This window comes from Echeneis naucrates, chromosome 11 (assembly GCF_900963305.1).
Source record: "Echeneis naucrates chromosome 11, fEcheNa1.1, whole genome shotgun sequence".
Classification (NCBI taxonomy): Eukaryota; Metazoa; Chordata; class Actinopteri; order Carangiformes; family Echeneidae; genus Echeneis; species Echeneis naucrates.
Genome location: NC_042521.1, coordinates 3,847,384 through 3,872,410, shown reverse-complemented (window position 1 = coordinate 3,872,410; position 25,027 = coordinate 3,847,384). Strand labels below are relative to the sequence as shown.

At 40.9% G+C, this 25,027-nt stretch overlaps 2 protein-coding genes across 7 annotated transcripts; both read left to right on the top strand.

The window, feature by feature from the left end:
* Positions 1–1,265: 1,265 nt before the first annotated feature.
* On the top strand, positions 1,266–11,260 carry LOC115050885 (serine/threonine-protein kinase Sgk1). Of its 3 annotated transcripts, none has more exons than XM_029514009.1 (13): positions 1,266–1,544; positions 7,562–7,637; positions 8,420–8,498; positions 8,590–8,630; positions 8,735–8,792; positions 8,895–8,978; positions 9,101–9,232; positions 9,318–9,430; positions 9,535–9,658; positions 9,764–9,859; positions 9,957–10,112; positions 10,225–10,314; positions 10,540–11,260. In XM_029514009.1, the coding sequence occupies exons 1-13, from the start codon at positions 1,517–1,519 to the stop codon at positions 10,702–10,704; spliced, it is 1,242 nt and encodes a 413-aa protein (XP_029369869.1). In that variant the 5' UTR covers positions 1,266–1,516; the 3' UTR covers positions 10,705–11,260. The 3 variants fall into 3 exon arrangements, with proteins under 3 accessions (XP_029369869.1, XP_029369868.1, XP_029369870.1); XM_029514008.1 differs by lacking the exon at positions 1,266–1,544 and adding an exon at positions 6,826–7,057; XM_029514010.1 differs by lacking the exon at positions 1,266–1,544 and adding an exon at positions 6,826–7,104.
* A 2,203-nt stretch (positions 11,261–13,463) lies between these two features.
* On the top strand, positions 13,464–24,428 carry eya3 (EYA transcriptional coactivator and phosphatase 3). Of its 4 annotated transcripts, none has more exons than XM_029514477.1 (19): positions 13,464–13,577; positions 16,342–16,446; positions 16,726–16,775; positions 17,065–17,159; positions 17,237–17,317; positions 17,421–17,469; positions 17,734–17,843; positions 18,105–18,242; positions 18,411–18,485; positions 18,566–18,754; positions 19,000–19,169; positions 19,453–19,536; positions 19,633–19,722; positions 19,939–19,997; positions 20,104–20,264; positions 20,877–20,991; positions 21,151–21,272; positions 21,371–21,471; positions 21,777–24,428. In XM_029514477.1, the coding sequence occupies exons 2-19, from the start codon at positions 16,390–16,392 to the stop codon at positions 21,855–21,857; spliced, it is 1,827 nt and encodes a 608-aa protein (XP_029370337.1). In that variant the 5' UTR covers positions 13,464–13,577; positions 16,342–16,389; the 3' UTR covers positions 21,858–24,428. The 4 variants fall into 4 exon arrangements, with proteins under 4 accessions (XP_029370337.1, XP_029370335.1, XP_029370338.1 ...); XM_029514475.1 differs by having other exon boundaries at positions 18,411–18,490; positions 18,577–18,754; XM_029514476.1 differs by having other exon boundaries at positions 13,472–13,577; positions 16,339–16,446; positions 18,411–18,490; positions 18,577–18,754.
* The last annotated feature ends 599 nt before the right edge of the window (positions 24,429–25,027 follow it).

The following is a 25,027-nucleotide window of genomic DNA, read 5'->3' as shown; positions in this document are numbered from 1 at the left end:
AATAAAAAAACAAAAAAACACAAAGCTCATCATTGCTGCTCATACTGCATCTCTGCACATGTTCTAATTTGCAAGTCTTGGTACTAGTCAAAGTCAATTTGCATGTCCTGTAGCTCCGAACATTAGTTATCTTGCTCTCTTTCTTCATTGGAGGCGACATGTTCTTTGGAGAAAACAATCGGACAGAAGAACAGAAGGTCAGCATACAATTTTATGTCTGCAAGTGCAATAAAATAAAATGGCACCTGGACGATTTCATTTCAAAGCAGTTAATCTAGATGGATTAAATTCTCTGTAGAGCACAAGCCCAAGAATTTAAATTGAGATATGAATGGGTTGTCTTTGTGGGACCATTTATTGTATTTTAGGTGCTGGTTAACATAAACTGCAGTATTTCGGATTGCTTGAATGCTAAAAATGCCAGTCTTCAAATAATTGTATTGGCCAGCAAGTATTTTATTAAACATGACATGAGAAGTCAGTCCTACCTGAGAAACTGCTGGACATTGCAGAGTATTGCAGTTATACAAAGTTTAAGCAGATTGAACAGTACAAAGCAAAGAGAGTGCTTGAACAACGCAAACATAGAGCATCCTCATGTCTTCCCTTATCACACCAGAGCAAATGAGATTATTAAAAGATGCCTTAAAATTGAAATTCCTTAAATTTCTCATTCATCCATAGAGCTTGTACAGTATTAACGTAACAGGATTGTTAAACTCAACCCCAAACATAGTTGGAAGGCTTTTACAGGTTGTAAATTATGATTAATTGTAACTATTGCCCACTCTCCATCGTCAAACCGTAGCTCAACGCAGCACTTTTCTGTGAGGGAAACAGCATTACTCATCACGGATGCTGTACGTCAACCCCCGCAGACCTCACTCTTCATCACACAGCACTCACTGTATCTGATGGCCTGCAGCCCCAGGAAGACAGCGAACAAAGCAATCGGTGCCATCAGCCAGAGGCTAACCAGATAATCGTGGTTGCAGCCAATTAAAAGCAGATTTCAAAGCCTCTTTGTTTGTCATCTGTGTTCCTCAGGTGGTTCCCGTGTCACGGAGACCGCACCCCCCCCAAATACCAGAGGGACTCCCACGCTCATGAGAGCTGTAACCAGACACCTGCTTTCTGCTTTTGTTTTGTTCACGGCTCTCCAGGTAGATAAAAGAACAGATGAGGGTGGAGGTGGTGCTGGGGGGGGGTGCATAGAGCAAGAGAAGCAGGTGCGTCACAGATCTTTTGGTCTCAGTGCAGGCAGGGCAAAGGGAGGAAGAAACGACAGAGGAGGCAGAAGGAAGAGGGAAGCACAGCTGGGAAAGTTATTTGCCTGTGAAGCAAAGATTTTTCTGGCCAGAGCTGCAGTGAAGGCGAAGAGGGACGAAGAGAGAGGCATATTTACAGGAGGGACACGTCTTTCTCATGCACTCAATCACCTGAACGCTCTGCAGCAGCCAGGCGTTCTTCATCTCAGACTGACTGATAGAGAACATAATCAAACACGTAGGAAGATATGAAGACCGGCAAGAAATCCTTCATAGGTAGGCACTCCTTTAATTCATTGTCTGTTATATGAGATGTGTTGGGGATTAATGTGAAGCCAATCAGCCACACAGCAGAGGAAGATGCACCTTAAGACGTTTTTTTAAGACGAAGTTTTCCTCTCAGTCATTTAGATACTGTCAATTTTTGTCTATTCAATCATGTGACTCTTGTATGTATATGATTGTTCATTTACTATTCAGCCCCCTCCTCCTCGCTCACTTTGATGTCATTGCCTCTACTTAAATTGCTTTTGACAGCATGACAGCTGCTTTTAACTGCACCATCCAGAACTTCATCATCCATTTCTGTAGTATGTGTTTAATTTTGTAATGTCCAGCGAAGAGCCTCTCACCTCCTCTCTGCAGGTCACCTGATTGTGAGATGATCGTGACAGAATTAGATGAATTTGGCGTTTACCAATAATCTGAAAAACAGCTTCGGTTCGAATGATATAGATGTAAAAACAGAGTCATGAATGACAAATATGAAAAGCAGATTTGAAATTTTCTAATAAAATGAAATAAACCTCAAAGGAACAGTTATATTAGATTGTTCCCTTATTTGCCCAGAGCTCAAAGAGAACATAGAAATCACTTTCATGTCTGTTAGTCAATCATGAAGCAAAAGCCAAGTTTTTAAAGGCTGATTGTCATGGCCAGGCTTTGTTTTATACATTTAATATATGCTAACCACCTGCTGGCTGTGTTTTTGTATTATCTGTGAACAAACACAAACTTCTCTGAAAGTATTTATTGGACTAGAGCCTGGATACCTTCTCTATGGCCTTGCAAAGCCAACAAATGAACTTAATTTCACTAATATTGTATTCTAGCCAATCATATGGAAGTATCAAAATTACTTTGCAGGATCAGGCTTTAGCCAGCTTACAGTTAAAAAACTGCACCTGACTGAAAAAGTGTGCCATGAACTGACTTTGCTGTTGAAGAAGTTACTTCTAAATTATCTTCAGTGAGGTCAGGTCCTCAATGAGCAAGTAAAAAGCAACAGTCGCACTAACACACATTATCTCATTTGTACGGGTTGTAATTTCTGACAAGTTTTGGGTGATGTCAGGCCACAATTTGTCAACCGGTTCAAAATCTTAAGACAAGGCTACTCGTTGTCATCATTATTTAAATCTTTTTCTATCTGGTAGATTACTTGGTTTGGTTTCCAGCTGTCATGCTTGGATTGATTCTCAGCAGATGTTTGCACGGTGATCATCTCATTGGAATCACTGACCTCATAAGGAAGAGACCAGATATGTGAGACTATCAACACTCCGCAGACCGCAGTGAATGAATGGCATGGCGGTTTCTTTACTAGCGAGTTCATTTCATTTTTGACTGTTTGTGAGCTTCCAGAGAAGAGGTGACATTCAGTGAGCAGGTCAATTATACAGGTAACGGTTTTGTTTACTAGAAGTGTAATAGCTTGTAAACCGAGAAAGTACACTATTCCTCATGAACAGACGAAAAAAAGAACAACACAGTCAGATGATTCATAATTTTCGGCTGATGTGAAAGCTGCAGTTAAGAGAATGAAGAGATGGTTTCTGTTTTTTTTTTATTTATCTGCTTCCCTTTTACCTCAGTAATGCACATGAAACCTGCTGAGTCATATACAGCCGTGTTGGGCTGACACTAATACCAGGCTACATACTGAAAACAACTTGAACATCATCATGATGGTAATTATAACAGTCACATTACTATAACTGTGGTTGTTAATAGGCTGGCTCATCAGCCCTTAAAGTAAAATATTATGGAATAATCTAGCAGGAGAGTGTGTCTGAGTCATCGCATAGAGAGAAGAGATTTCTAGCCTCTTTTTTTGCCTGATGAAACAGGCACATGAGCAGCCATCAAACCCCTGTGGAGCCCAGAAAAAATAAAAAACAGATCTCATGTTGTGCCTGAGAATTCAGGAGGGAAACAAAGACGGCGTAATTCTAACTCTGAGTTTGTGAGCCAAAATCTGCGCCCACTCGCTGGGGCCTGAGGCTGCACTGCAACGCTGTTGCACTGAACCGCCACCTCCAGGCTGCCTCTCTGCGGTTCTCTGTATGAGCAATGCTAAGTGCCGACAGTATGTGAGAGAGGGATGCAAGCGGCAAGCTCAGATGGAAAAGAGGAACTGCAGGGAGATGAGATTGGAAAAGAAATTTGCTCTGAAGCAAGAGCAGAGACAGATGACATTGGCATGACTGTGTGGGTGTGAACACACACAAGGCCATGATCACTCCTCAGAGCCCACGGTGTAATTAGAGATCCTCCGTCCTCATCAGCCAGCAGACTTCATCTCAGCCTCAACAGTTAACAGTCCTGTCACCAGGGACCTGTTTGCCCCTATGACTCATTCATCCCCCTTCTGCTGCCTCCTACCTGCTGCACTGGAGGGAAGCTGGGAGCAGATAGTCGTCTAGTGTTCGGTTAGCCCCATTCAGTGCCTTTCCTAGTTTACCAACACATCTGAGTCACAGTTAAGCATCTAAGTCTCTGAAAAATATATTCCCAGGTCATGTTTATAATATCCTGAAGGCAATTTAACACTTAACCACTGAGCCAAGGGGGCTGGTAACCAATCATTTTACATATACAAACATTTATCAAATAGTTTATAACGTACTGTGGCATGTATAAAGTCATTTAGTCACAGATCGTAAGTGTGAATGAACAACTAAACTAGTTCATTGTTAAAATAAACCTCAAGGACCACAAACACAATCAAGGATCGGTTCAGCACAGCTGGATTTTGGTTCTACATTATTTCAAATGTCGGTATGAGTTTCAATGAGGAACCGATTCTGGCTTTTCACACATGAGCAACATAAATTGGGGCTGTGTGTGTTTTGGAGGGGGGTGGGGGGTTGTCTATTGCTGGTACCCCATGAACGCAAGAAAGGCTTTTACTGGATCTGTGATTCACATGAGTGCTTGTCAGCGAGCGGAAGTGCTGCGCTGCATCAGTCACACGATTGGACAGAGCGATGGAAAAGCAGGGCAGCCTTTGTGTGGAGGCTAAATAAAAACCGATTAATCTGTCATGTGACACATGACAGTGCAGGCACTGCAGAGACATTTATAAAGTCAGAAACTGAACACATCTCAAATGACTGTACAGCTTACATTTCAACAGGACAGAGAATCTTTAATTTTTTATGAGAGATAAGACAAGCTTGTCATCACCTTGTCATCATATCCTGAGATTTTATCAAACTGCTCAGAGGGAAAATACTCTGTAAATTAAACAAGATTTACAAGCAAATCTTTAGTTGCAGTACTGACCATAAAGCACAGATTCTAACAAGGCTAATTTCAATGTGAGATATTTCCCACCCTTTATGATCTGTGCCTCACATTTTAAAAAGAGGAAATACTCTGCCCAGCTCTGAATTTCCGATGGAATCACCTGACTTTCTGTTCCCTTACATCAGAAACAACACAAATCAAAGACAGAAGCATCAGAGAGAAAAACAGCATGAAAGGGAATCACCCTTGCAAACATTACCAAAGATAATAACATGATACACTTGAACAATTCAGAAAAGACTGCATGAGCCTCACACAAGCCTGAGAGGTGCTGGTGCACTGAAATTGGATCTGCCGTGTTTCAGTGTAAACCGAGCTCTGAGTGTTTGCTCAGGTAGCTTTCCATAATGTGACATGATACACCAAGGGCTGGCTCTGCATCTGCTTGTTTCTGTTTGGGCCTATGTCACAGACGAGGCACTTGACTTCCTCTTTCCATATCACAAAAACAACAGGCCCTGTGAAGTCTTGCTTCCTTTACATTATGCATAAATGTCACGCGTCAAACCAGAGACAAAAACCCAGGACTTCCCCACTGACTCAAGAATGAACAGCAGGTGTTTATGAAAACGGCGGTATACAAAGCACCCAGATCTTCTAAAGTTAAAAGTGAAAGCAGCAAAGCCGCAGTGAGCTGTCAATGAACTGATTAATGGACAATCCATAATCCATAATCCACTACTTAGCAAATTCCAAACAAACATGAGCAAAGATTGGCTCAGACTGAAAAATCTAGGACTGACTAACTGCCAGTCTAGAAGAAACATAACAAGTTCAGCATCAAACTTGACTTGTGAACTCAGCAAGAGTTGCCGTGCCATACCAGCGTAAACTCCTTATTAATCATGTCTTTTCTTATAATGAAGTGCACCTCGGCCCCTACTGTCGTCTCTGCAGCCTCCAATCTGATGATGTGATGCTGCTCATTATAACAGCTTCTCTTAACAGATAATGGCCAAACGTCCTGTCAAGTGACAATCACCACCACTCGCTCTGGGCATGAAGGAAAGTTCAGCAGCAGAGAAAACTTTCAAATAGTCAGTTTTTTGGTTTTTTTTGCAGTGATACTTTAACATCGAAATGCTCCAGTAAAAATGAAATATTGAGTAAATATAAAGTGTCATGCAAAAGAAATGAAGCGCAAATACATTGCATTAATAATCTTACTTTCCACAACTTCAAGAACAAGCTGCAAGAGAAATGTGTTATCATTCTCATAAAACACAATTAGAAACTTACAAACTTTCAATGAAAAACAATCAGCAACAAAACAATAAATCTAGAGAAGCCAAGTATCCAGTGCTGGAAATTTTGAAATGCAGCTCACTCTCCCCTTCAGGCATTATAGCTATCTGCATTATGGCACAGTTATGTAACTTACAGGGTTAGTGGACCAAATCTCTGACAGCTGGACTGATCACTACCGGAGCTTAGATGAGCACAATGCCACGTGGAATTTCTCTGAATTTATCTAAGCCTGCTGTCATAATTATTGTGACCTCTTCAGCCACGGAAATCCACAAGTTATTCAGAAAGCAACACACACGATGATTTCTGGAAATTTTATGGATTTGTGTAAGCTTTTTGCATCGCCAGGTAGCAGACGCAGACGCAGCAGTCGTGACACACACATTCCTCCACAGTCTTTCAAATATAAAGCAGCTGCAGGAAAGATTGGAAGCAGCGAATAAAATCAGCTCATCACTGAATTTAATCCAGTCAGCTGGAGTTTTCCATTGACAGAAGATGAAGAGGAGGAGGAGGAGGGGGAGGAGGGGGAGGAGGGGGGGTCCTTCACACCTCCTCCTCCTCCTCATCGTCATCCCTCGCTTCTTGCAGACTCCATGGCTGCAGAGGAATCCCGTGACGTCTGGCCTCCCCAATTGGTTGCCGTAGTTACGGCGGGTGACGGGGGAAGGGGGCGTGTCCTCCGTCCCCTGACAGCACCACGTGTTCCGTATAAATAAACGGAGCTGCCGGCTCGGCGGACAGCGGCACTGCGGACCGGAGCGGAGACGGTCGGACGGCAGCGTTACTCAACTGAAGTCGGCGGAGACCGATTGGTCTGACTGAGAGGAGCTACTTTTTTTAATAAACGCTTTTACCGGATATTTACCTATCGATCATCATGGCTGTCACCGAGGCTGGATGTGACCTAACTTATTGCAAAATGAGGGGGATCGTAGCCCTTCTCACCGGTGAGACACTGAATTAATTATAACCAGCGACATTCAGCGTTAAAACGGTGAATATATTCCCAAACCTAACAAAACGTAGGATGTTTATTCCCATTGTGTGTGACATGATTTGTAATTCAGCCTAATTTACTAACTGATTTTGTTCCACTTTCATTGAGATTTTGTGGGAAAAAAAATTAAAAATAAAACGTGCGTGAGTCGTTTGCTTACTAATTTGTGACTCTGTCGTGATGTCTGCCTTAAAGTCACACAAATTGGGCATTCATTATCAGAATCTAGAATGGAAACCGCTTTATTGGCCACCAATGTTGATATCTGAATGAGTGGTTGCATAACCTATAAACCCGCAGCATTAGAGGTCCATGCACAAGCCGCAAATCTACCCTATAACCGGATATTTGGAATTTACAAACAGCAGATCTTTTCTCTTCTATCATGTGCGTTGTATTATGCTGGATGTGTGATGCCTTCTCAGGCACTAATGCCCCCCCCTCTCATTTTCAGCTTTCATCAAGGAGAGAAAAATGGGGCTGAATGACTTCATCCAGAAGCTGGTGTCTACTCCACATATCTGTCAACAGTAAGTCTCGCTGCAGAAATGAAAAGATATTTGATGGAAAATTGGCCTGAAGATGAGGCACAAGGTGCATCTCCGGGCATCAGGTGCTTCCTGGCTATCTGGGCTTTAGCATTTATTTCTGATCACTGGCCCATTCATGCTCCATGTTCATTGTGCCAATTCTGTCAGCCACCTGAGTTTGGCAGGACATTCTGTGAAAACTATAATCTGAGTCCAAGAAGCCAGGTTAAGAATAGTCCTTTCATGACAAGCCTGTTAACAACCTCTCCACCACATAATCACCTTTCGTATAAATCCTCTCTGTCCCCTAGACAAGGATAAACCAGTAATGGAATTATTACATGATACATGGCCCGGTCCGTTACGCTGACCTGCCCTCGAGGGTACGGTGTGTTGATGAAAAAATACCTGAGTGCTGCACATGTCCCCTGCAGATGCTCCAGGAGGAGGAGGGCATCTGAGCTGGACCACTGAGTCCTGCAGAGCTGTCTGAACCTTCTTGTTGTGGGTCAGCAGTTTAAGCTTTTTCTCAGACAGGTCAGGGAGTGACACGCCAGTGAGCCTCTTCTTAACTCGACCTGTCTGGAAGTTTCAGATAGTCATTCAGAATCCAGTGGAGGAAGCACTAATTTAGCTTTTTAGTCTAGCAAACTGCTTTAGGAAAAAGTCAAATGTAACCCATGTTGTGACTCATGCAACCTTAAACACTAACACTAAAACAATAATAGCTGGAGAGTAAATCCCAATTTAAAAGTATGCTCTTGTGTTTTTCTTTTTCTCAGTGTTGAAGTTAATAGTTTCCTTAAGATTGATGAGAATCAAAATGAAGAGGTTGAAAATGACCAACTTCCTGAAAATCCGGTAAGAAGAAACTGCTCACTGACTATCTGACTCATTTTCTTTTCCAAATATAACAATGTGTTAATAATTTCCCCCATTTAATATCTTTCAGATGTGCCTACATTCAAGAAGTTCACTGGCAGAGGACACTCAGTAAGTTTTCTTGTAAAATAAATTTATCTTTCGTGTTGATGATGACAGTTTTTAGAAATAGTCTGAGAAAAAAGTTCCTAATTTTCTTTGTTTCTCCACATTAGGATCAAACCTTGTGATTTTGACTACCTCAGAATCATTGGCAAAGGCAGTTTTGGAAAGGTGAATTTTTCTTTCTAGATAACCTAATTTGATGTATCTACCTTCATCCTTACACCATTGTGATTGAAAGCATTACTAATGTAAATATTTGTTCTTTGACAGGTTCTGCTGGCACGGCACAAAGAGTCTACCAAATACTACGCTGTCAAAGTGCTGCAGAAGAAAATCATCCTGAAGAAGAAAGAGGTAAGACCCTTTGATATGTTTACAGAGCACCTTTAATTCACTTAAACATTTTAAGTGAAATGCCACAGTGATGAATTTAGAGTGTGATATATCCTTTTACTCACCCCCCCACCCTTTATCAGCAAAAGCATATCATGGCTGAGCGAAGTGTGCTGATGAAGAACATCAAGCATCCCTTCCTGGTGGGGCTGCACTACTCTTTCCAGACTACTGAAAAACTGTACTTTGTGCTGGACTACGTTAATGGTGGCGAGGTAAGGCCCAGTCTCAACATTAAAAAACTGAACCAGGTCAGTGCATCAGCATCTGTTGACAGAAGTTGTGTTTTTCCGTCTCTAGCTGTTCTACCATCTCCAGAGGGAGAGGATCTTCCTGGAGCCCAGAGCCAGATTTTACGCTGCTGAAATAGCTAGTGCACTTGGGTACCTTCACTCCTTGCATATTGTGTACAGGTAATTAACTGTCCCACAGCGCCTCCGTGTGGTCGAATGTGATTAAAATCTGTAGTTGGAACATTTTAACTTTTCAATAATCCGTTCCTTTCCTCTCTTCACAGGGACCTGAAGCCAGAGAACATCTTGTTGGACTCACAGGGTCATATTGTCCTCACAGACTTTGGTCTCTGCAAAGAAGGCCTTGAGCCCAATGGCACCACCACAACTTTCTGTGGGACACCTGAGGTACAAAGAAATCTGCAGTTTCATGCATCCCCACAACCCTGATTGTTCAGAACAAATTATCAATATTGGGCTTGCACTAACTTATTCTTGTTGCTGTACCAACAGTATTTGGCCCCTGAAGTTCTCAAGAAGCAGGCGTACGACCGCACAGTTGATTGGTGGTGCCTGGGATCTGTGCTCTATGAAATGCTCTATGGACTCGTGAGTAAAATCTTTGACTTAAGGATGGAAATGGAACTCTGTAGTTTGTTGGCATATCAAATAAACTTAATTTGCTGTCATCACTTTCATCTTGCAGCCCCCGTTCTACAGTCGCAACACAGCTGAGATGTACAACAACATCCTGCAGAAGGATCCGGTGCTCAAACCCAACGTGTCAAATGCCGGAAGGGAACTGCTGGAGGGGCTCCTGCAGAAGGACCGCACCAAGAGGCTGGGAGTCAAGGATGATTTTGTAAGTGTCCACAGCTGATTTTTAACTACACGTAGCATAAAGCACTGTCGAAGAAATGCATGAAGTTTGTATGCTGTCAGTCTGCTCATCTACAATTATTTTCTCCCTCCAGCTTGAACTCAAGTACCATCCCTTCTTTTCTCCAATCAATTGGGATGACTTGATGGCCAAGAAGATCACACCTCCATTTATCCCCTCAGTGGTAAGTTCAAGGAATCTATCAATTATTATATAAAATCCAACAGCTATATGTGACACTCTCATCTCCTCAGTCCAAAACAATAATACATTGAATTTGCATTACAACTAAAGAAAAGTGTCTGTTTATTTTTCCATGAAGATTGACTCGGACAATGACTTAGTTACCAAAACACTGTAATACTCCAAGCTGTTCTTGTCTAATCTTTCCTCCTTGTTGGTTTGACAGACCGGGCCCACAGACCTGAGGCACTTCGACCCTGAGTTCACCCACCTGCCTGTGTCGTCCTCCCTGTGCACCGACACCCTAACTGTGACCAGCAGTGTCAAGGAAGCAGCTGGAGCATTCCCGGGCTTCTCTTATGGACCTCCAGCAGATCACTCCTTTATGTGAACACCAACATCTCTGCTCCAGGAATGAACAAGAAACAGGACAAAAGCTCTGGACTGAGTCTTATTTTGGTGGAGGGACCAAACAGGAGACCTGATCAAGTGGGCATAAATGAAGATGGGCTGATCTTGAGTTTCAATAGTGTACAGACAGGGGCTCTAATGTTACAACACCAGTGGCCCTACTCTTCTGCCTCATCCACCAAAAACTGATACGCGTGTGCCAACTATGGATGCACTCTAGAGTCATAAAACATCGCTCTCCGAAGGCTCTAGACCTTACAACATACTGGTGAAGTGACATGAAGAGAAGTGCCTGAGGTTCAAAAGGCAGTTTGAATGGAAGCAGCAGCATTGGCCATGTCTACATGTAGACGTGTTGTAAAGCAGACGTTTTCATGGCCAATGCTCAATTGCACTTGAGGAAACAAGGGTCAAGAAAAGTGAAACATTTTGCTTTATGCATTAGCAACTTCGGATTCAACAGCTATATATCTTTGCACTTTTAATTTCATATCTCCACTTTGGACAAAGAAAAAAAAAAAAGACATTTCAATATTGTACAATACTAGTGATACTTGGACCAAACAGTAGGGGATGCTCTAACAACACGTTTTTTGTTTGTTTTTTTTTTTTTTTGGACCGGTTTGTCCTCATAAACTGAAGATCAAAATGTTGCTGTTCTGTGTAGAAGAGAAAGTTACATATATTTTATTGAAAAACCAAAAGGTTTTCCATATTTTAATAACCACAAACATTAACTGTTTACTTTTAATAAAGTTCTACATATATTATGAATGAGTTCTAAATGTTTCTTAGTAGATGTATATGTGAATAGATAAAAAAAAATGTATTTCCTCTATGGCAATATATTTTGGGGCTTCTCCAACTCCTTCTCATCTCCAACTAGTGACTGTGTTAATCTTTATCTGCTGTTTGTAAACTTTATGACGGACTTTTCTCATTGTTCCAGAGAGTGTGATGCAGAGATCAACCAGCAATAACAGGCCCATATCAGTGATAGCACATTCTGCATATCAATTGTCTTTTAAGTTAAAGTGATTGCTGTTTTATTGCAAACACTCCAGATAACAGAAAAATATAGAATCTATGATTGAAAATGTTTTTGTGTTTATGCATCATGTAGAGAAGCACTGTGAATGTCTTGTGCCTGTCCAAGGCGGCCTAATCTATGTATAATGTATGTACATATCACTTTTCCCTCAAAGGCTTGGTCCCTTTTCTGGAGATAATATGTATTAAAAAAAAAAATCTTCATTAACTTGGTGAAGAGCTGCTCGGTGGAGCTGGCTGGCTGGATGCTGGCTTTCCAGTACCAGCATTTTAGACATTGGCAAACTCCGTAATATGTTTCTGGAAAGTGCAATAAATTGTTGCTAATTGAAAAAGGATAATTCAGCTTATCTCTTTAAGCATAATTTCTAAATTGCAATTCATGCTCTATTATTATTTTGAAGATTTTCATTCAAACAGAAATTGTACATTACTTTGGTTTGCCCCATTAAGTGTCAATGTTTCATGCATTTCTATAGAAAAAAATAATTTTCAAGCCTGACGGAGGAAATAAATAAATCAAATAAAACGTAAGGCAACACAGTTCTAATTTTCTTCCATATTTGGAAGTATTACTTTTCTGTTTTGTATTTTTAATGTATATTTATTTCCATGCAACTGCTACTGTATAAAAGAGATTCATTTACATGATCAACTGAAAAATTAAATTGTAATCTGTGTCAGAAATGGCAAATAAAATCTAAAACTAAAATGAACTGTCTTTTATGCAATTTAGCAGGTTACATATAATGTGACTTTGAAACATCAACAAATTCTGCAGCAATCATGTCATTATTATTTAGGGGTCTGAATACAATATCAATTACTCAATTAACTCAATTTACTTAATTAACTTTTTGGCTATAAAAAGTAAAATAATATTGGCAAATGCCAATTACAAAAACTCAAGGTGATAATTTAATGTGTCTTGTTTTGTTATATCAACAATCCAAATCCCAGTCTTATTATGTTTATATAGTTTAGAGCCCACACAATCAACAGCACAACAAATACCATTTCGACTGATTGATCCATTTTTCTAAATTATATATCCCAATAATCACAATGTTTTTTTGTTTGTTTGCTTGCTTGTTTGTTTTCTGTTTCATTTCATGGTAGCTTTAAACAAAATATTGTGTTTTGGACTGATCCATTAAATGTATCTGTACAACCAAGATATATTAATTTGAAAGAGCAGAGAAGTAATAATTAGAGAAAATAGTTTATAATGAGGATGAGCTAAATTAGAGCATACATTTTCTGTTGAACTCTAAATTGAACTTCTAATAAGATTAGAAACATTCTTTCATTTATTAAACCCAACTACAGGACTAAATATGGGGAAGTTGTTATTTAAACTGCATTTTTGACACTTTTTCATTTTTAAATTAACCTAATGAAACGTTGACATTCAATCCTAGCTAGCTAAAAAATAACTATTAGCCATTCGTGCTAATACCAGCCATTTTTTTTCTTCTGCGTTTGTTAGACGTAATAAAAGTTTAGACAAAGCTGACATTTAACAAAAGATGTCCATCAGGTCAAATAATAAATGCACTTTACCCCCTTACCTGTGTCGACGCCACACCTGTCACCTCAAAATAAAAATAAAAAATTAATAAAATGAAATTAAAAAAAAAACCAACAAAACAGCCGTTTGAACCGCCATGTTGCACATGCGCAGTAGACTCTGCAATGAAGCTTCCTGCCAAATAGTGCTCCCTAACAACAGACAAAGCTTGAGACTGTGGATTCAGCTGAAGGCGCTTAAATTAAAAGCGTTTCTTGTTCACACCTTCAATGGTAAGGCTGACGTTGATCGTTTTCGTGTGTCGGTGGTGTTTGTGTTGGACGGGCTCCGCGTTTAGGTGCAGCGGGAGGGAGATGCTCTCACACGCTGCCATTTCTCTGCCCACTCCGATGGCTGCGGGCCGCGGCTAATCTCTGGAGCGGAAAACTTTCATGGTCGGGCCAAACTAAGTGTAGCCGGTTGATTAACCCCCGTTATGACCGAGCGATCGAGAGAGCTTGTGTGGGAAACGGAGAGCGGACGACTGGATGTGTATATCGGCAACTGTGTCCAAAGTGACGCTAAATGTCTCATCCTGAAAAGCGGACGTCCATGTAGGGAAGCTTGCGTCTAAATGCTGGCGTAATACCGCTTTAATACTGCTGTAATCGTTCACATCAGTCATATCAGTCAGCGCTTTTTTGGCTTTGTCTAACTCCATGAGGTGACTTTGCAAAGTGTGTTTCTGCGTTTCAATCAAAGCTTAAATACGAAACATCTCTTCAGTAAATAGTCCGATGCAAGACTTCACCTTCACTGCAAACTGTCCTCGGCTTGGCTATTTGTTGGGTTTATCACAACAAACACATGGCACAGATTTGCCAACAGTACAACACAATGTGAATAATGTTAGAAATAGACAACACACAGCCAGCTTCATCTGTTTGTCTCAGAGATGAAGCATTAAATCGATTAATTAATTGGGAACTGTTTTGACAATCAAATAATAGTTTTGAATAGCAAATGGGCAATCTCATTTCTCTGAAATATAAAGATTTGATGCTCAAAACACATTTCTGAACAGTAAAGTCTTCCATAAGTTGTAAAAACTAATGTATTATAATTTCCTGCAAAGCAAACTGTAAATTTTAATAACTAAAGCTGGTTAACCAACTATACTGCAGCTCTTGAATATTTCAAAATGAATATTTTTTGGGGGTGAAATGAATCTTGTTTCGTTCTCAAGTCTTTAAAATCCCAAAACCTCTTCAGATATTTCACTGAAAACCAAATTCCTCTTTTAAACTCATATAACTATGTGAGAATATCAGAGATTTTGCCTTATAATCAGGAACAATGACATTTATTTCCAGGAAACATATTGGGTAATCGCAAAACTTGTTTCACTGCTTTGTGAAGTAAACCACAATCTCTTCTGATTTACTTTTTTCAGTATTTGATTCAATGTTTATTTTTGGTCCTGATGTGACAGTTTAACTGATTATTGGTGGTATGTGGTGTCACTAGCCTCGATGCTCCATCCTTTTGTTAAAGACAGCCATCACGTGAAGCCAAAGGATCCTGTACTGGGGCCAGGGTGTCCTCGCGTGGCAAAAGTCAACCTGACTGGTGTTATGATACTGATAGAAGAGAGGTGACTGCCAGAAGCTTGTTTACCAATTGCAATCTCTGATAGGATGGTGGCTTTGTTTTAAGACAAAAAAATGACAGCAGCAGTGCACACAAACTGGGAGACCTTTTGCCATTGATTGGAGGTGGTTGTTGAAATTTCGACAACCTTACAGACCACTTACAGAAATGAATCTATATTCCAGAGGTTTTTAAACTGTAAAATAGGTGCAGGTTAAGGGCCTTGGAGGTAGGAAGCATTGTGCGAAGTGAAAGGGACAGGTGCATTCAAATGTTTCTAAAAAACGGGGGATTAGGTATTGTAGTCTGTCTGCTGAATACAAACTCAACCATTGCTCCCAAATACACATCCATCCTGTTTAGAGACGACTGAAAAAGTTTCATCTTTCCTCACTATCATAGTAATCGACTGAGTGTTGTCATCTCAGTGCATCCAGTAGTACAGATCAAATATGAAATGCTAATGTCAAATTTGTTCTAATTCCGTTATAAAAAAATGATATAGGCTAAAAATGATATGGCCGACAGTGTAATCCATGGTAAAATTATGCCCTTGCGATTTCTCTTTAACTTCTGTTCTTAAAAGTGAAGATGCTTTGGTCTTTTTCACATGTAAACTTTTGGACCTTACGGGTAGTTACGGTTAAATATGCTGTGGTCAAAATCTATACAATATAAGTATCAGGGTTAAATTGTTGTCAGTAAATTGCCCATTGGCCTGATTTTTGTTTGTCTGTAGCTTTTGAGTTCACTCACATAAATCTTGCATAAACTGACAAAATGTTTTGAAGTTCCAGTCAGTTGAGGGGCCATACATTTGATTCAGAACGTGCATGACTGACAACTGCCTGACACGTTTGTACGGTTTTGAATTTTCTGTCTGACCTATTTTCTCTTTCTGTGTCTGCATTATGTCAGCTATATAAATGTTCCATCTCTCCAGCCGAGAGGAAAGGCCAGTTGAGCGAGCAGTGGACAAATTGAGGTTAGATCTTATCCCCCGGGAACATCTATTGAAATGACAGCTTGCACCTGAGTACTTAATGCTCCCGGAGAATATGTTTTCATTGAACTTAAGTTCGGTCACATGTAAAGTGGCACACTTCCTTAATCCCACAGTAAACACAAGCATGGTGGGGAGATTGAGCAACGACAGTGCCACGCTTATCTCACCTGCAGGTCTCGTGCTGAAGCTAAGACTGAGGTGCCCCAATTTCTTCTTCACCACCGACTCCCTTTTGACCTGCTGATCCCCCCGTGCGATAGTGGGTGGGCGGTGGGAGCGTCTGTTAGCACTTATGCGACAAGGGGAGGAGAGAATTGCGCATCGTTCAACTACATAAGGCATAACCCATGGCCATTTATTCTGTGCCTTTGTGTTTTTGCTCCTGTGGTTGTGTAAAGCAGGGTCCAGACAGGCTTTCAGGGTACAGAGAGTAGGCTGAGCACGCAGACATGTCGGGTCGCTCTGCTGCAGAGATGGATGACTCGCAGGAGCTGCCTGAGCTGCCGGTGAGTAAACACTAAGGATACCAACACAGAACAGAAGGAGAGTATTTTATCATTTTAATATTTGAATATTCCTAAAACAGGTAAAATCTAAAGTATATGAAATGCAAGTGGTGCAGGATCACAGCTTGTAGTTTCAAGGGGCTCATGTAAATATTTTGAGTGGATGTCATATATTATGCTCTTCAAATATTGTATTCAGCTTCACAAAGCAGATCACGGCCCAGAAGAAGCAGAGAAGAAAGAATACTTTTCTATGAACTTTCCTTTGTGTCTGTGCAGGCAAAGAAAGCCAAGCTTGACATAGATGGAAGACTGGAGAAAGAGCCAAGGTTGGTCTTTGCCTGGTCACTTACTTTCAATTTATTTCAGATCTTTAGAAGCCTTTTCAGATGCTGCTTACATTGTCTGATGACCACAAAGCGGAAATCCTGATTTTTTTATTTTTTTATTTTTTTTCAAACCGCTATTGAAGAAATTATTTTTCCACAGTGGTTTGTTTTTCTGCAATTCCATCTGCCTTGTGCCAAAGGAAACTTTCTTAGTTTTTTGATGACTGACGACTGAAGAAATTCTATATAATTATAACTGATGATGCTCTTTTTTTTTTTTTTTTTTTAGTCATCTGGGCGATGATGGAAGTCCAGCTGCTGTTTTAGGCCCTTCAGAGCAGGAAAACTCTTATTCTGCGTTGTCAACTGCCCAGCTTGATCCAGGTGAGTAGGGAATGTGGAAAAGGCAGAAAGCCTACAGAGAGGTTGCTGAAACGCTTACAGTTTGTCTTTGACTGAAGGTGATCAGGAGCAGTCGGACATCGACAGAGGGGCAGCACCTCAAACATGTGGTGACTCACTGAACTCGTATGCACATTCTGGTACGAACAGAAACACTTTCTCATTTCCAAATGACACACAATAAGATACAAACGCTTGTGTCAAACTGAAGCTATGTTGTCTTTTCTTTTTCTTTTTTTACAGACACAACGGCTACATCTGAATACACCCAACAAGTTTATCAAGGAAACAAGTGAGTCCTCCCAAAGGGACAAATGTGAATTTTTCATTCATTATGTCCTGATGTTGTGCAGATTAAAGACTCCTTTGTGCTGAATAGCAGAGCTAACAGTGTGCAAACATTTCAAGTAAAAACCCACCAAGAGACACAAACAAGATTGTTTTTTGTTACACCATTGTAGCTACAATCTAGGTTTCCTGTTGTGCTGTGCAGGCACTTATAACTGTCATGCACTGAAAAGCCCATTCTTTTGCCATCTCTCCCTTTCTCTTTCAGCCCTGCTGTGACGTCGTACACCAGCCAGGTGGCCTTTCCTCCTCTCGCCCAGTCCACTGTGTACTCGGCCTTTCCCCAGACCGGCCAGACCTACGGCCTCCCGCCCTTTGGTTAGTGTCCCTCCTACTCAAACAGCCTATTTTAACGCTGTCCACACACTAAAACCAGCATCACTCCTTTGTTCATTTGCTCTCGAAGCCTCACTGTGCTTTGGCGCTGTGACTTCAGTTTGCTTTTGGTCTCTGCTTAAACACACAAGGCCCACATCTTGACTATAAGCCCTGGTTTCTTAACTCTGACCTGTCTTCAGTGCACCACTCCTCTTGCTGCCTCCTTCATTCCCTGCTTCTACTGCTCTCTTTTATCTTCAGGTGCTATGTGGCCAGGCATAAAAACAGAGACAGGGCTGCCTGAGGCACCCTCTGGTGGCCAGCCAGGGTTTCTCAGCTTCAGCACCACATATACCTCAACCCAGCCAGGCCAGCTGCACTACTCATACCCCAGCCAAGGCAAGCTGCAACCTCCAACCTCACTCTGTCTCCTAAGACAATGCTGTCACACTTTCTGCAAATATTCGAGGAGCACCTAGAAATAAACCATGCTACAGCTTTTATTTTCCCTCCTTTCCATTTTTTTTTCTGCTAGCAATGTTTTACATGAGTTCTTTCTGTCTTCAGGCTCAAGTTTCACAACATCTAGTGTATACTCCAACATCCCTACAGCTACAGCCACAACTACATCCTCCAACACAGTGCAGGTAACAAGTTAGTTTTACCGTGATGAAATCAACAACAAAACGCCGCCTTATTTGTCTCATTACCCTTTTTGTTTTTCTTGCACCAGGAATTTAGTGGCTACAACACTTTGGCTCAGAGTCAGTTCTCTCAGTACTACGCTCTGCCTCCCAGCTATGTGCCCACTGGGCTACCCAGCAGCGATGATCAGGGTGCTGCTGTGGGTGTGGCTGGATATTCAGCTGTGAAGTCAGAGGAGGCTGCTTCAGCTGGACTTCCTCCCAGAGGTGATGCCAGGCCTTGGATTTAGATTATTTCTCTCAGTATTGGATTATTGTCCTTTTGTTGGAACATTTTGATTGTTGTTTACATAACACTGTGTGATCATAATGATTTTAATCATATTACATTTCTTGTGACCCCTGTATTCACCAGGATTCAGAGCATGTGATTTTAATAATCCTTGTCAGACAGATAACAGATGAAATATAATAATCTTAAATGACCGATGTGTGTTCTGTTGTACGTGAAGATGCCTCCCCACCAGAGAACCTCCCTGCCGGCGCAGCTCTTCCCACCGGCGTGGCTCTCCCTGCTGCAGCCAGAGAGCAGGATGAGGTTGGACGCAGGAACTCTGTTGGTAAAGCCAAAGGGAAGGGCAAGAAGTCTGATAACTCCCCACCTGCAGACAGTGACCTGGAGGTGACCAAACAGTTGACTTGCACATTGTTAAAAGTACTATATGTAGGTTTTCTCTTTCAGTAAGGCGGAAAGTGACATTAATTTTGATTCTTCCTTTCCATCTCATAATGCTTCCTTGTGATTGGGAGTTACTGTAGCGCCTACTTGTTTTGTTTTGGGTTTTCTTTTCTTGATGAATTGGAAAAATTTACCTCCTGACATTGTAGAAGAATGAGAAATTGAGTTTAATGTTTATTTGCTCTTTTTCCCCACAAGTACAGTAAATTTTCACTTTTCCTTTTAGCGCATTTTTCTGTGGGATCTGGATGAGACCATCATCATATTTCACTCATTGCTCACTGGCTCCTACGCACAGAAATTTGGCAAGGTTTGTCTCTGAAGAAGCAACACATTAGAGCATGCAGCATGACATTAAAAGTGTAATTATTTTAACTCTTAAGTGGATCTTATTGTGTTTGTACAGGACCCAGCAACGGTGCTGAACTTGGGTTTACAGATGGAGGAGCTGATCTTTGAACTGGCAGACACACACCTTTTTTTCAATGACCTGGAGGTACAATGTGATGGCCAGTAAAAACTATGTGTTAATTTTTCTGAAAGAACATTTTTCCTGTCCTTAGTCCTGTTAACATTCCTTTCTGTATCGTTGTTGTTGTTGTTGTTTACATACACAAGTCTCAAAGGTTTAAACCACTGAAGTTAAAATCAATGGTAATATCATAATAATAATCAAAAACATGGGGTCCCTTTTCTTTTTGTTTTCTTTAAGGAATGTGATCAAGTCCATGTTGAGGACGTGGCCTCTGATGACAATGGACAGGACCTGAGGTTTCTGATTCACACCACTCTAATCTAAGCACACACACAGTAGCTTTGTCACATACTTCGGGATTGTGGCAAGTAAAATCACCACATCCTTTTGCCTCCTCTTCAGTAACTATAACTTCTTGGCGGATGGCTTCAATGGCCCCAGTGGGGGAGGGGCATCAGGAGCCACCACTGGAGTCCAGGGGGGTGTTGAGTGGATGCGCAAACTTGCCTTTCGTTACCGCCGGCTAAAAGAGATCTACAACAACTACAAAGGAAATGTAGGAAGTGAGTTTACATCACACACATGGTCTGGAAAATCCCAAAGTTTTCAGTTTCTAAACAGATTGTTTTCATGCTGTGTCACTCTGAGGGAGCAGAATGAATTCATTCATACATACAGTCAATTTCAGTGTACGCATCAGAGTGCAACGGATTTCCTCTGTGGTTTCTGTAGTTCTGAAATGGAAGACGTTTGGAACAAGTCTGAGAATCTGTTTAGGTGCTTTTGTTTGCAAGCTGAGTTTTTCCAGATTGTCTGTCAGATTCTTGGTCATGTCTCTTACCAACACTATTCCTCTGTTGTTGGTCTTTGTCATAGATATGAGAAAGGGAAAAGACCTTTTAGCTCTCACGGGATGTGAAGGACCACTAATCCTCAGGTCATTGTCCAAAGGGCAAAGGGAAAGAAACGCAGTTAGGCAAGACTTATTTTTAACCCATTTCTGTGGCTGTGTTGACATAAAGTTTCAGCCCAGTGGCCAAAATAAACAGGTGTGTGTGTGTGTGTGTGTGAAGTTGACGTGCTGTTTCTGGTGCCTGTTACTTGTGCCTAATCCTTGCAGTATAGAGAAAGTGAAAGGCAAAGCCTGGACTTGAACACCTCTCGTTGTCTTACAGGCCTGTTGAATCCAATGAAGAGGGAACTGCTCGTCCGACTTCAGTCCGAGATTGAGAACGTCACAGACGCCTGGCTCAGCACAGCGCTCAAGTCTCTGCTGCTCATCCAGTCCAGGTTAGAGCAATTTGACTTTGGGTCTTTACAGCAGTTTGGGAAGTCCCCTTTACAGGGAAAAATATACATTATTTTTGTCATTGTGGTTTCTTTTTTAAATTTACATCCTGTAAGCAACACAAAATATTGACTGCGTTAATACTCATTTCTATCTTTAAGGGGGAAGTGTATGAACGTACTGGTCACCACCACTCAGCTTGTTCCAGCTCTGGCCAAAGTGCTGCTGTACGGCCTGGGAGACGTCTTTCCCATCGAGAACATCTACAGTGCAACCAAAATAGGTGCCAATAATAACCTGAGTTTAGCTATCCTGCTGTCACAGGATTATTAGACAGGAAGTCAGGCCTTTTAAGCAAAGACTGTGTTTCCTTTGCTGCAGGAAAAGAGAGCTGCTTTGAGAGGATCATCTCTCGCTTTGGGAAGAAAGTGACTTATGTGGTGATCGGTGATGGCCGGGATGAGGAGTTTGCGGCAAAACAGGTAAGTGTTAGTTCATTTGTTACCTCTTGGGGAGGATTGTCTGCACCCTTTTAGCGTGTCAGTCTGTGGTGCTAAAGAAGGCAGCCAAGCTTAGCTGCAGTATCTGGTTGTTCGTAAGAAATTCATTTTATCGTACATTTATTAAGATAATTGAATAATTATTGGTCGGTCATTGCCCAATTTTTATTATTTTTCTCAGGCTTCATCTCAAGTGTTTAAAGTTTGTCTTTCCCTTTGATAGATGAATTATTATCCATCACAGTCTAAGCGTGTGTGTTGCTAAATGTTTGTCCATGTCTGTGTAGCACAATATGCCTTTCTGGCGGATCTCTGCTCATGGTGACCTTGTGTCCCTGCACCAAGCGCTGGAACTGGACTTCTTGTAAAGGAGAGGCGCCATTGATTGTCGCACATCAAAGGGAAAAGTGTAGCCGTTGTCCTGTTGGCTCGTGGAGAGACATTGTGCAAGAAATTTCTCCACAACCCCAACAACAAACTCTCCTATTAGAAACGCCTGTCTGCCTTCCCAGATGACTAATGACTCACTGTGTGATGTGTGGTGGTAAATGTACTGAGGCGGACTTTGGGTCGACCGTGAGAAACGGACTGGATGCAGCAGCCGGCGGCTGAATAAAGGTTCCTCACACCCACCGCTCCCCCCTCAATGGCAGCTAAGCTCACCACGGCTGAAACTGGCACTGATTTGGGCACAGAAAGAAAGACGTAAACTTTTTTCTTTTTTTCCTACATCCTCTGTCTACCTTTTATCTCATTTTACCTCAAGTATCACAATCTCCCACAGCAAACATTATTCTTCATATTTTCATGTGTCTTTCTGGATATTAACAACCAAAGGCCCATTGTTCTTTATCTGGCATTCTCTGTTGGTTGGATGATATCAAAGCTGGTTTGTTCAAAAATGCTGAACTCCTGCTGGGTTGTTTTGCAATCATTCAAAGACTTGAATGCATCGTTTTGCTGTGTCATTTGCAAATCACCTAGTCATTGGCGTCAAATAACCCCCCCCCCCATAAGTACCAAAGTCAGCTGTGTGTGGTCCATGATCAGTAGTTATAATACGCATTACACAGGACGTAGCGAGGCTAGCGGGATGCATTAAAGATCAACTGGGGCTTTTGGCTGAATAGTTTGAATTCCTTTTTAGCTTTTCATGTCGCAGCAGTCGGAAGTATTATCTGTCACTCAATGCACAGCTTCTGGAGTGTACTATCACAGTCCCCTGAGGACTTAATGTCGTAGTAAACAAAATAATCAGCAAATTTAACCACTTTATACTAAAAACAGATAAATGCAATAGTGTTTGGGGGGGGGGGGGTTGTTTGTTTTGTTCTTGTTTTCTAAGATCTTTGTAGATCAGTTCCTCACCGTCCCCCAGCAGCTGAGCAGCTCCTCCATTTCTTTGGCGTAAACTGGAATGGCTGTAACCATCAACAGCATGGTCTGGTTTGTTTACTTCATCTAGTTGTTTTCCTGTGTGAACGTCAATATTTGTTTCGACTTATTTCAAGTCTGAATCTTGGACACGCTGGTCTATATATACAATTCTGTACAGTCTACAATTAGTTGTTCTTAAAATTGGTTGAGGGGAAAAAAACCTTCATTTGAAGCCGCAAGTGAAGACATTTATTGAGTTCATGAAGATTTGGAGATCCGTGGTTTTCACAAGGCAGTTATATGCTGACACCACCTGTCTTTTGGACTGCTCAGGCCACCGTCCCAAGTGTCCTTGATCACACAAAGATTAATTTCAATCTAAACAAAAGCCCCCAATGGGTTTCTGTTGGAATCAGTTTATATGAATAACACAAATCACAAATCCCCCCTCTGCATCGTCTGAGCGTTCAGTGTTTTCAAGTCAAGGCGGGCTGTTAACATCTGTAGCTGACAAGTTTCAGACCTCAGTTAAAAGACAGAAAGGCCCTGATCAAATGTTTCTGCTCCAGATCCTTATCAGTGTTTGTTGGTGTTTTGTTGTTGTTGTTTTTTTTTTTGTTTTTTTTTTTAATAGGTATAATGTTTGTTAGTTTAGTTAGAATGACATGTTTGTTTTTTGGTTGTTTCAATTTTATGTAGCTACACAATCAGCTGTTGGCAAAACGGTCTTTTACCAAAAAGGAAGCTTGAGACATTACTCAACATGTGCTCTCTGTAGCTGTTTCGTTCAGTTCTACTTAAAGTCATCTGTTTTGTTAACTAACAATGTTTTCATTAACAATTAGTGAAATTATTTTCTCGCCTATTTGGTTCATCTTTGACTTCATATGCAACAAAAAATATTTTGCTGTTTCCAGTTTCAAAATTTGAGGGTTTGCTGTTTTGCTTTGTCTTCAGTGTTGGTGAACTGAATTTCTTTGAGTATTATGTTAAATTAAGCATTTTGAAGTTATAACGTTTATGGAGACGTTTTAAGCTTTTTGTGAGATTTAACAGCTCAAATGATTAATAAGACAGTTGCATCAAATCAGCTGGAATTTAATGAATGAATCATCTAATTGTTAATTTAAAACTGCAGCCCCATCACTAACTCTTATCATCCAACACATGACGACCCACAAACTTCGTTGAGTCGTATCAGAGAAGAATAAAACAAAGGACGACGACTGTGCAATACATTTCCACTCTGCTCATTAACTGTATGTCAAGGGGATTTTTACTCTGCTTGCCATGGACAGGGAGGGAGGGAGGGAGGAGCTGAGATTACGACTGAACAATACTGAGCCTGAAGATGATTTATTTACACACATGCAGCTTGACCGTCAAGAATGTGTATTTGTGTTATTTGTTTGTCTTGTGTGACTGTGCATATTTATATTGTGCCTTTTAACCATCATCTCTATGTATAATCTTAAAGGGAAATATGTAAAAGTTTGTGTTTGATACATTTATCAATCCAATGTTATATTATCATAAGTGTTATCTTTTTTTTTTTTTTTTTTTTCTTTTTAAACTATTGTTTTTTATTTGACTGTCCTGTCTGCACTGTATTTGAAAGGTCTGCGGGGGGGGGGGGGGGTGACGTTGACCTCGCTGTGTTTAGAATCACAACTATTTTAGTGAAGGGTTGAAGATAATTAAGGTCTTTATCTTTGCGGTGACAATACGTTCATGCTTTTCTTCATTTTTACTCACTTCTCTACAGCGACGCCTGCTTTATATTAGACGTTCGTCTCCTTTTGAAAAGGAGTTTGAATTTTACTGTGCTGTTGTGGAAACGCTGCATCGCCTTGAGACAATCACAGGGTGTCGTTTGTTTTTTGATGTGCTACAGAAGTGAGTTCAAGGGAAATTAGGTCATATGCAAGTTTTGCATTTCCGTTTTTTTTATTTTGTCTGCATGTCCAAAAAAGAAAAGGGAAAAAAAAAAGTAATGTGGAAAATCTCATGTGTCCTGTTTTTCTCTGCAAAGCCAAATATTATTTTTAAAATGCTGTCTGGCTCTGTTTCTATTATTTTTCTCCCCTTTTTTTTTTGTGTTTCATCTCATTTTCATGGAGCTGTTAGGCTGTGTGAGGTCATGTAGAGAGCCTGAATGTGA

Coding starts and splice junctions, on each gene's coding strand:
- LOC115050885 (XM_029514008.1), top strand. CDS start 6,988: ATGGCTGTCACCGAGGCTGGATGTGACCTAACTTATTGCAAAATGAGG. Junction 8,631..8,734: donor TCACTGGCAGAGGACACTCA/GTAAGTTTTCTT, acceptor TCTCCACATTAG/GATCAAACCTTGTGATTTTG. Junction 9,860..9,956: donor ATGAAATGCTCTATGGACTC/GTGAGTAAAATC, acceptor TTCATCTTGCAG/CCCCCGTTCTACAGTCGCAA.
- eya3 (XM_029514477.1), top strand. CDS start 16,390: ATGTCGGGTCGCTCTGCTGCAGAGATGGATGACTCGCAGGAGCTGCCT. Junction 18,486..18,565: donor AACTACATCCTCCAACACAG/TGCAGGTAACAA, acceptor CCTTTTTGTTTT/TCTTGCACCAGGAATTTAGT. Junction 19,170..19,452: donor CTGCAGACAGTGACCTGGAG/GTGACCAAACAG, acceptor TTTTCCTTTTAG/CGCATTTTTCTGTGGGATCT.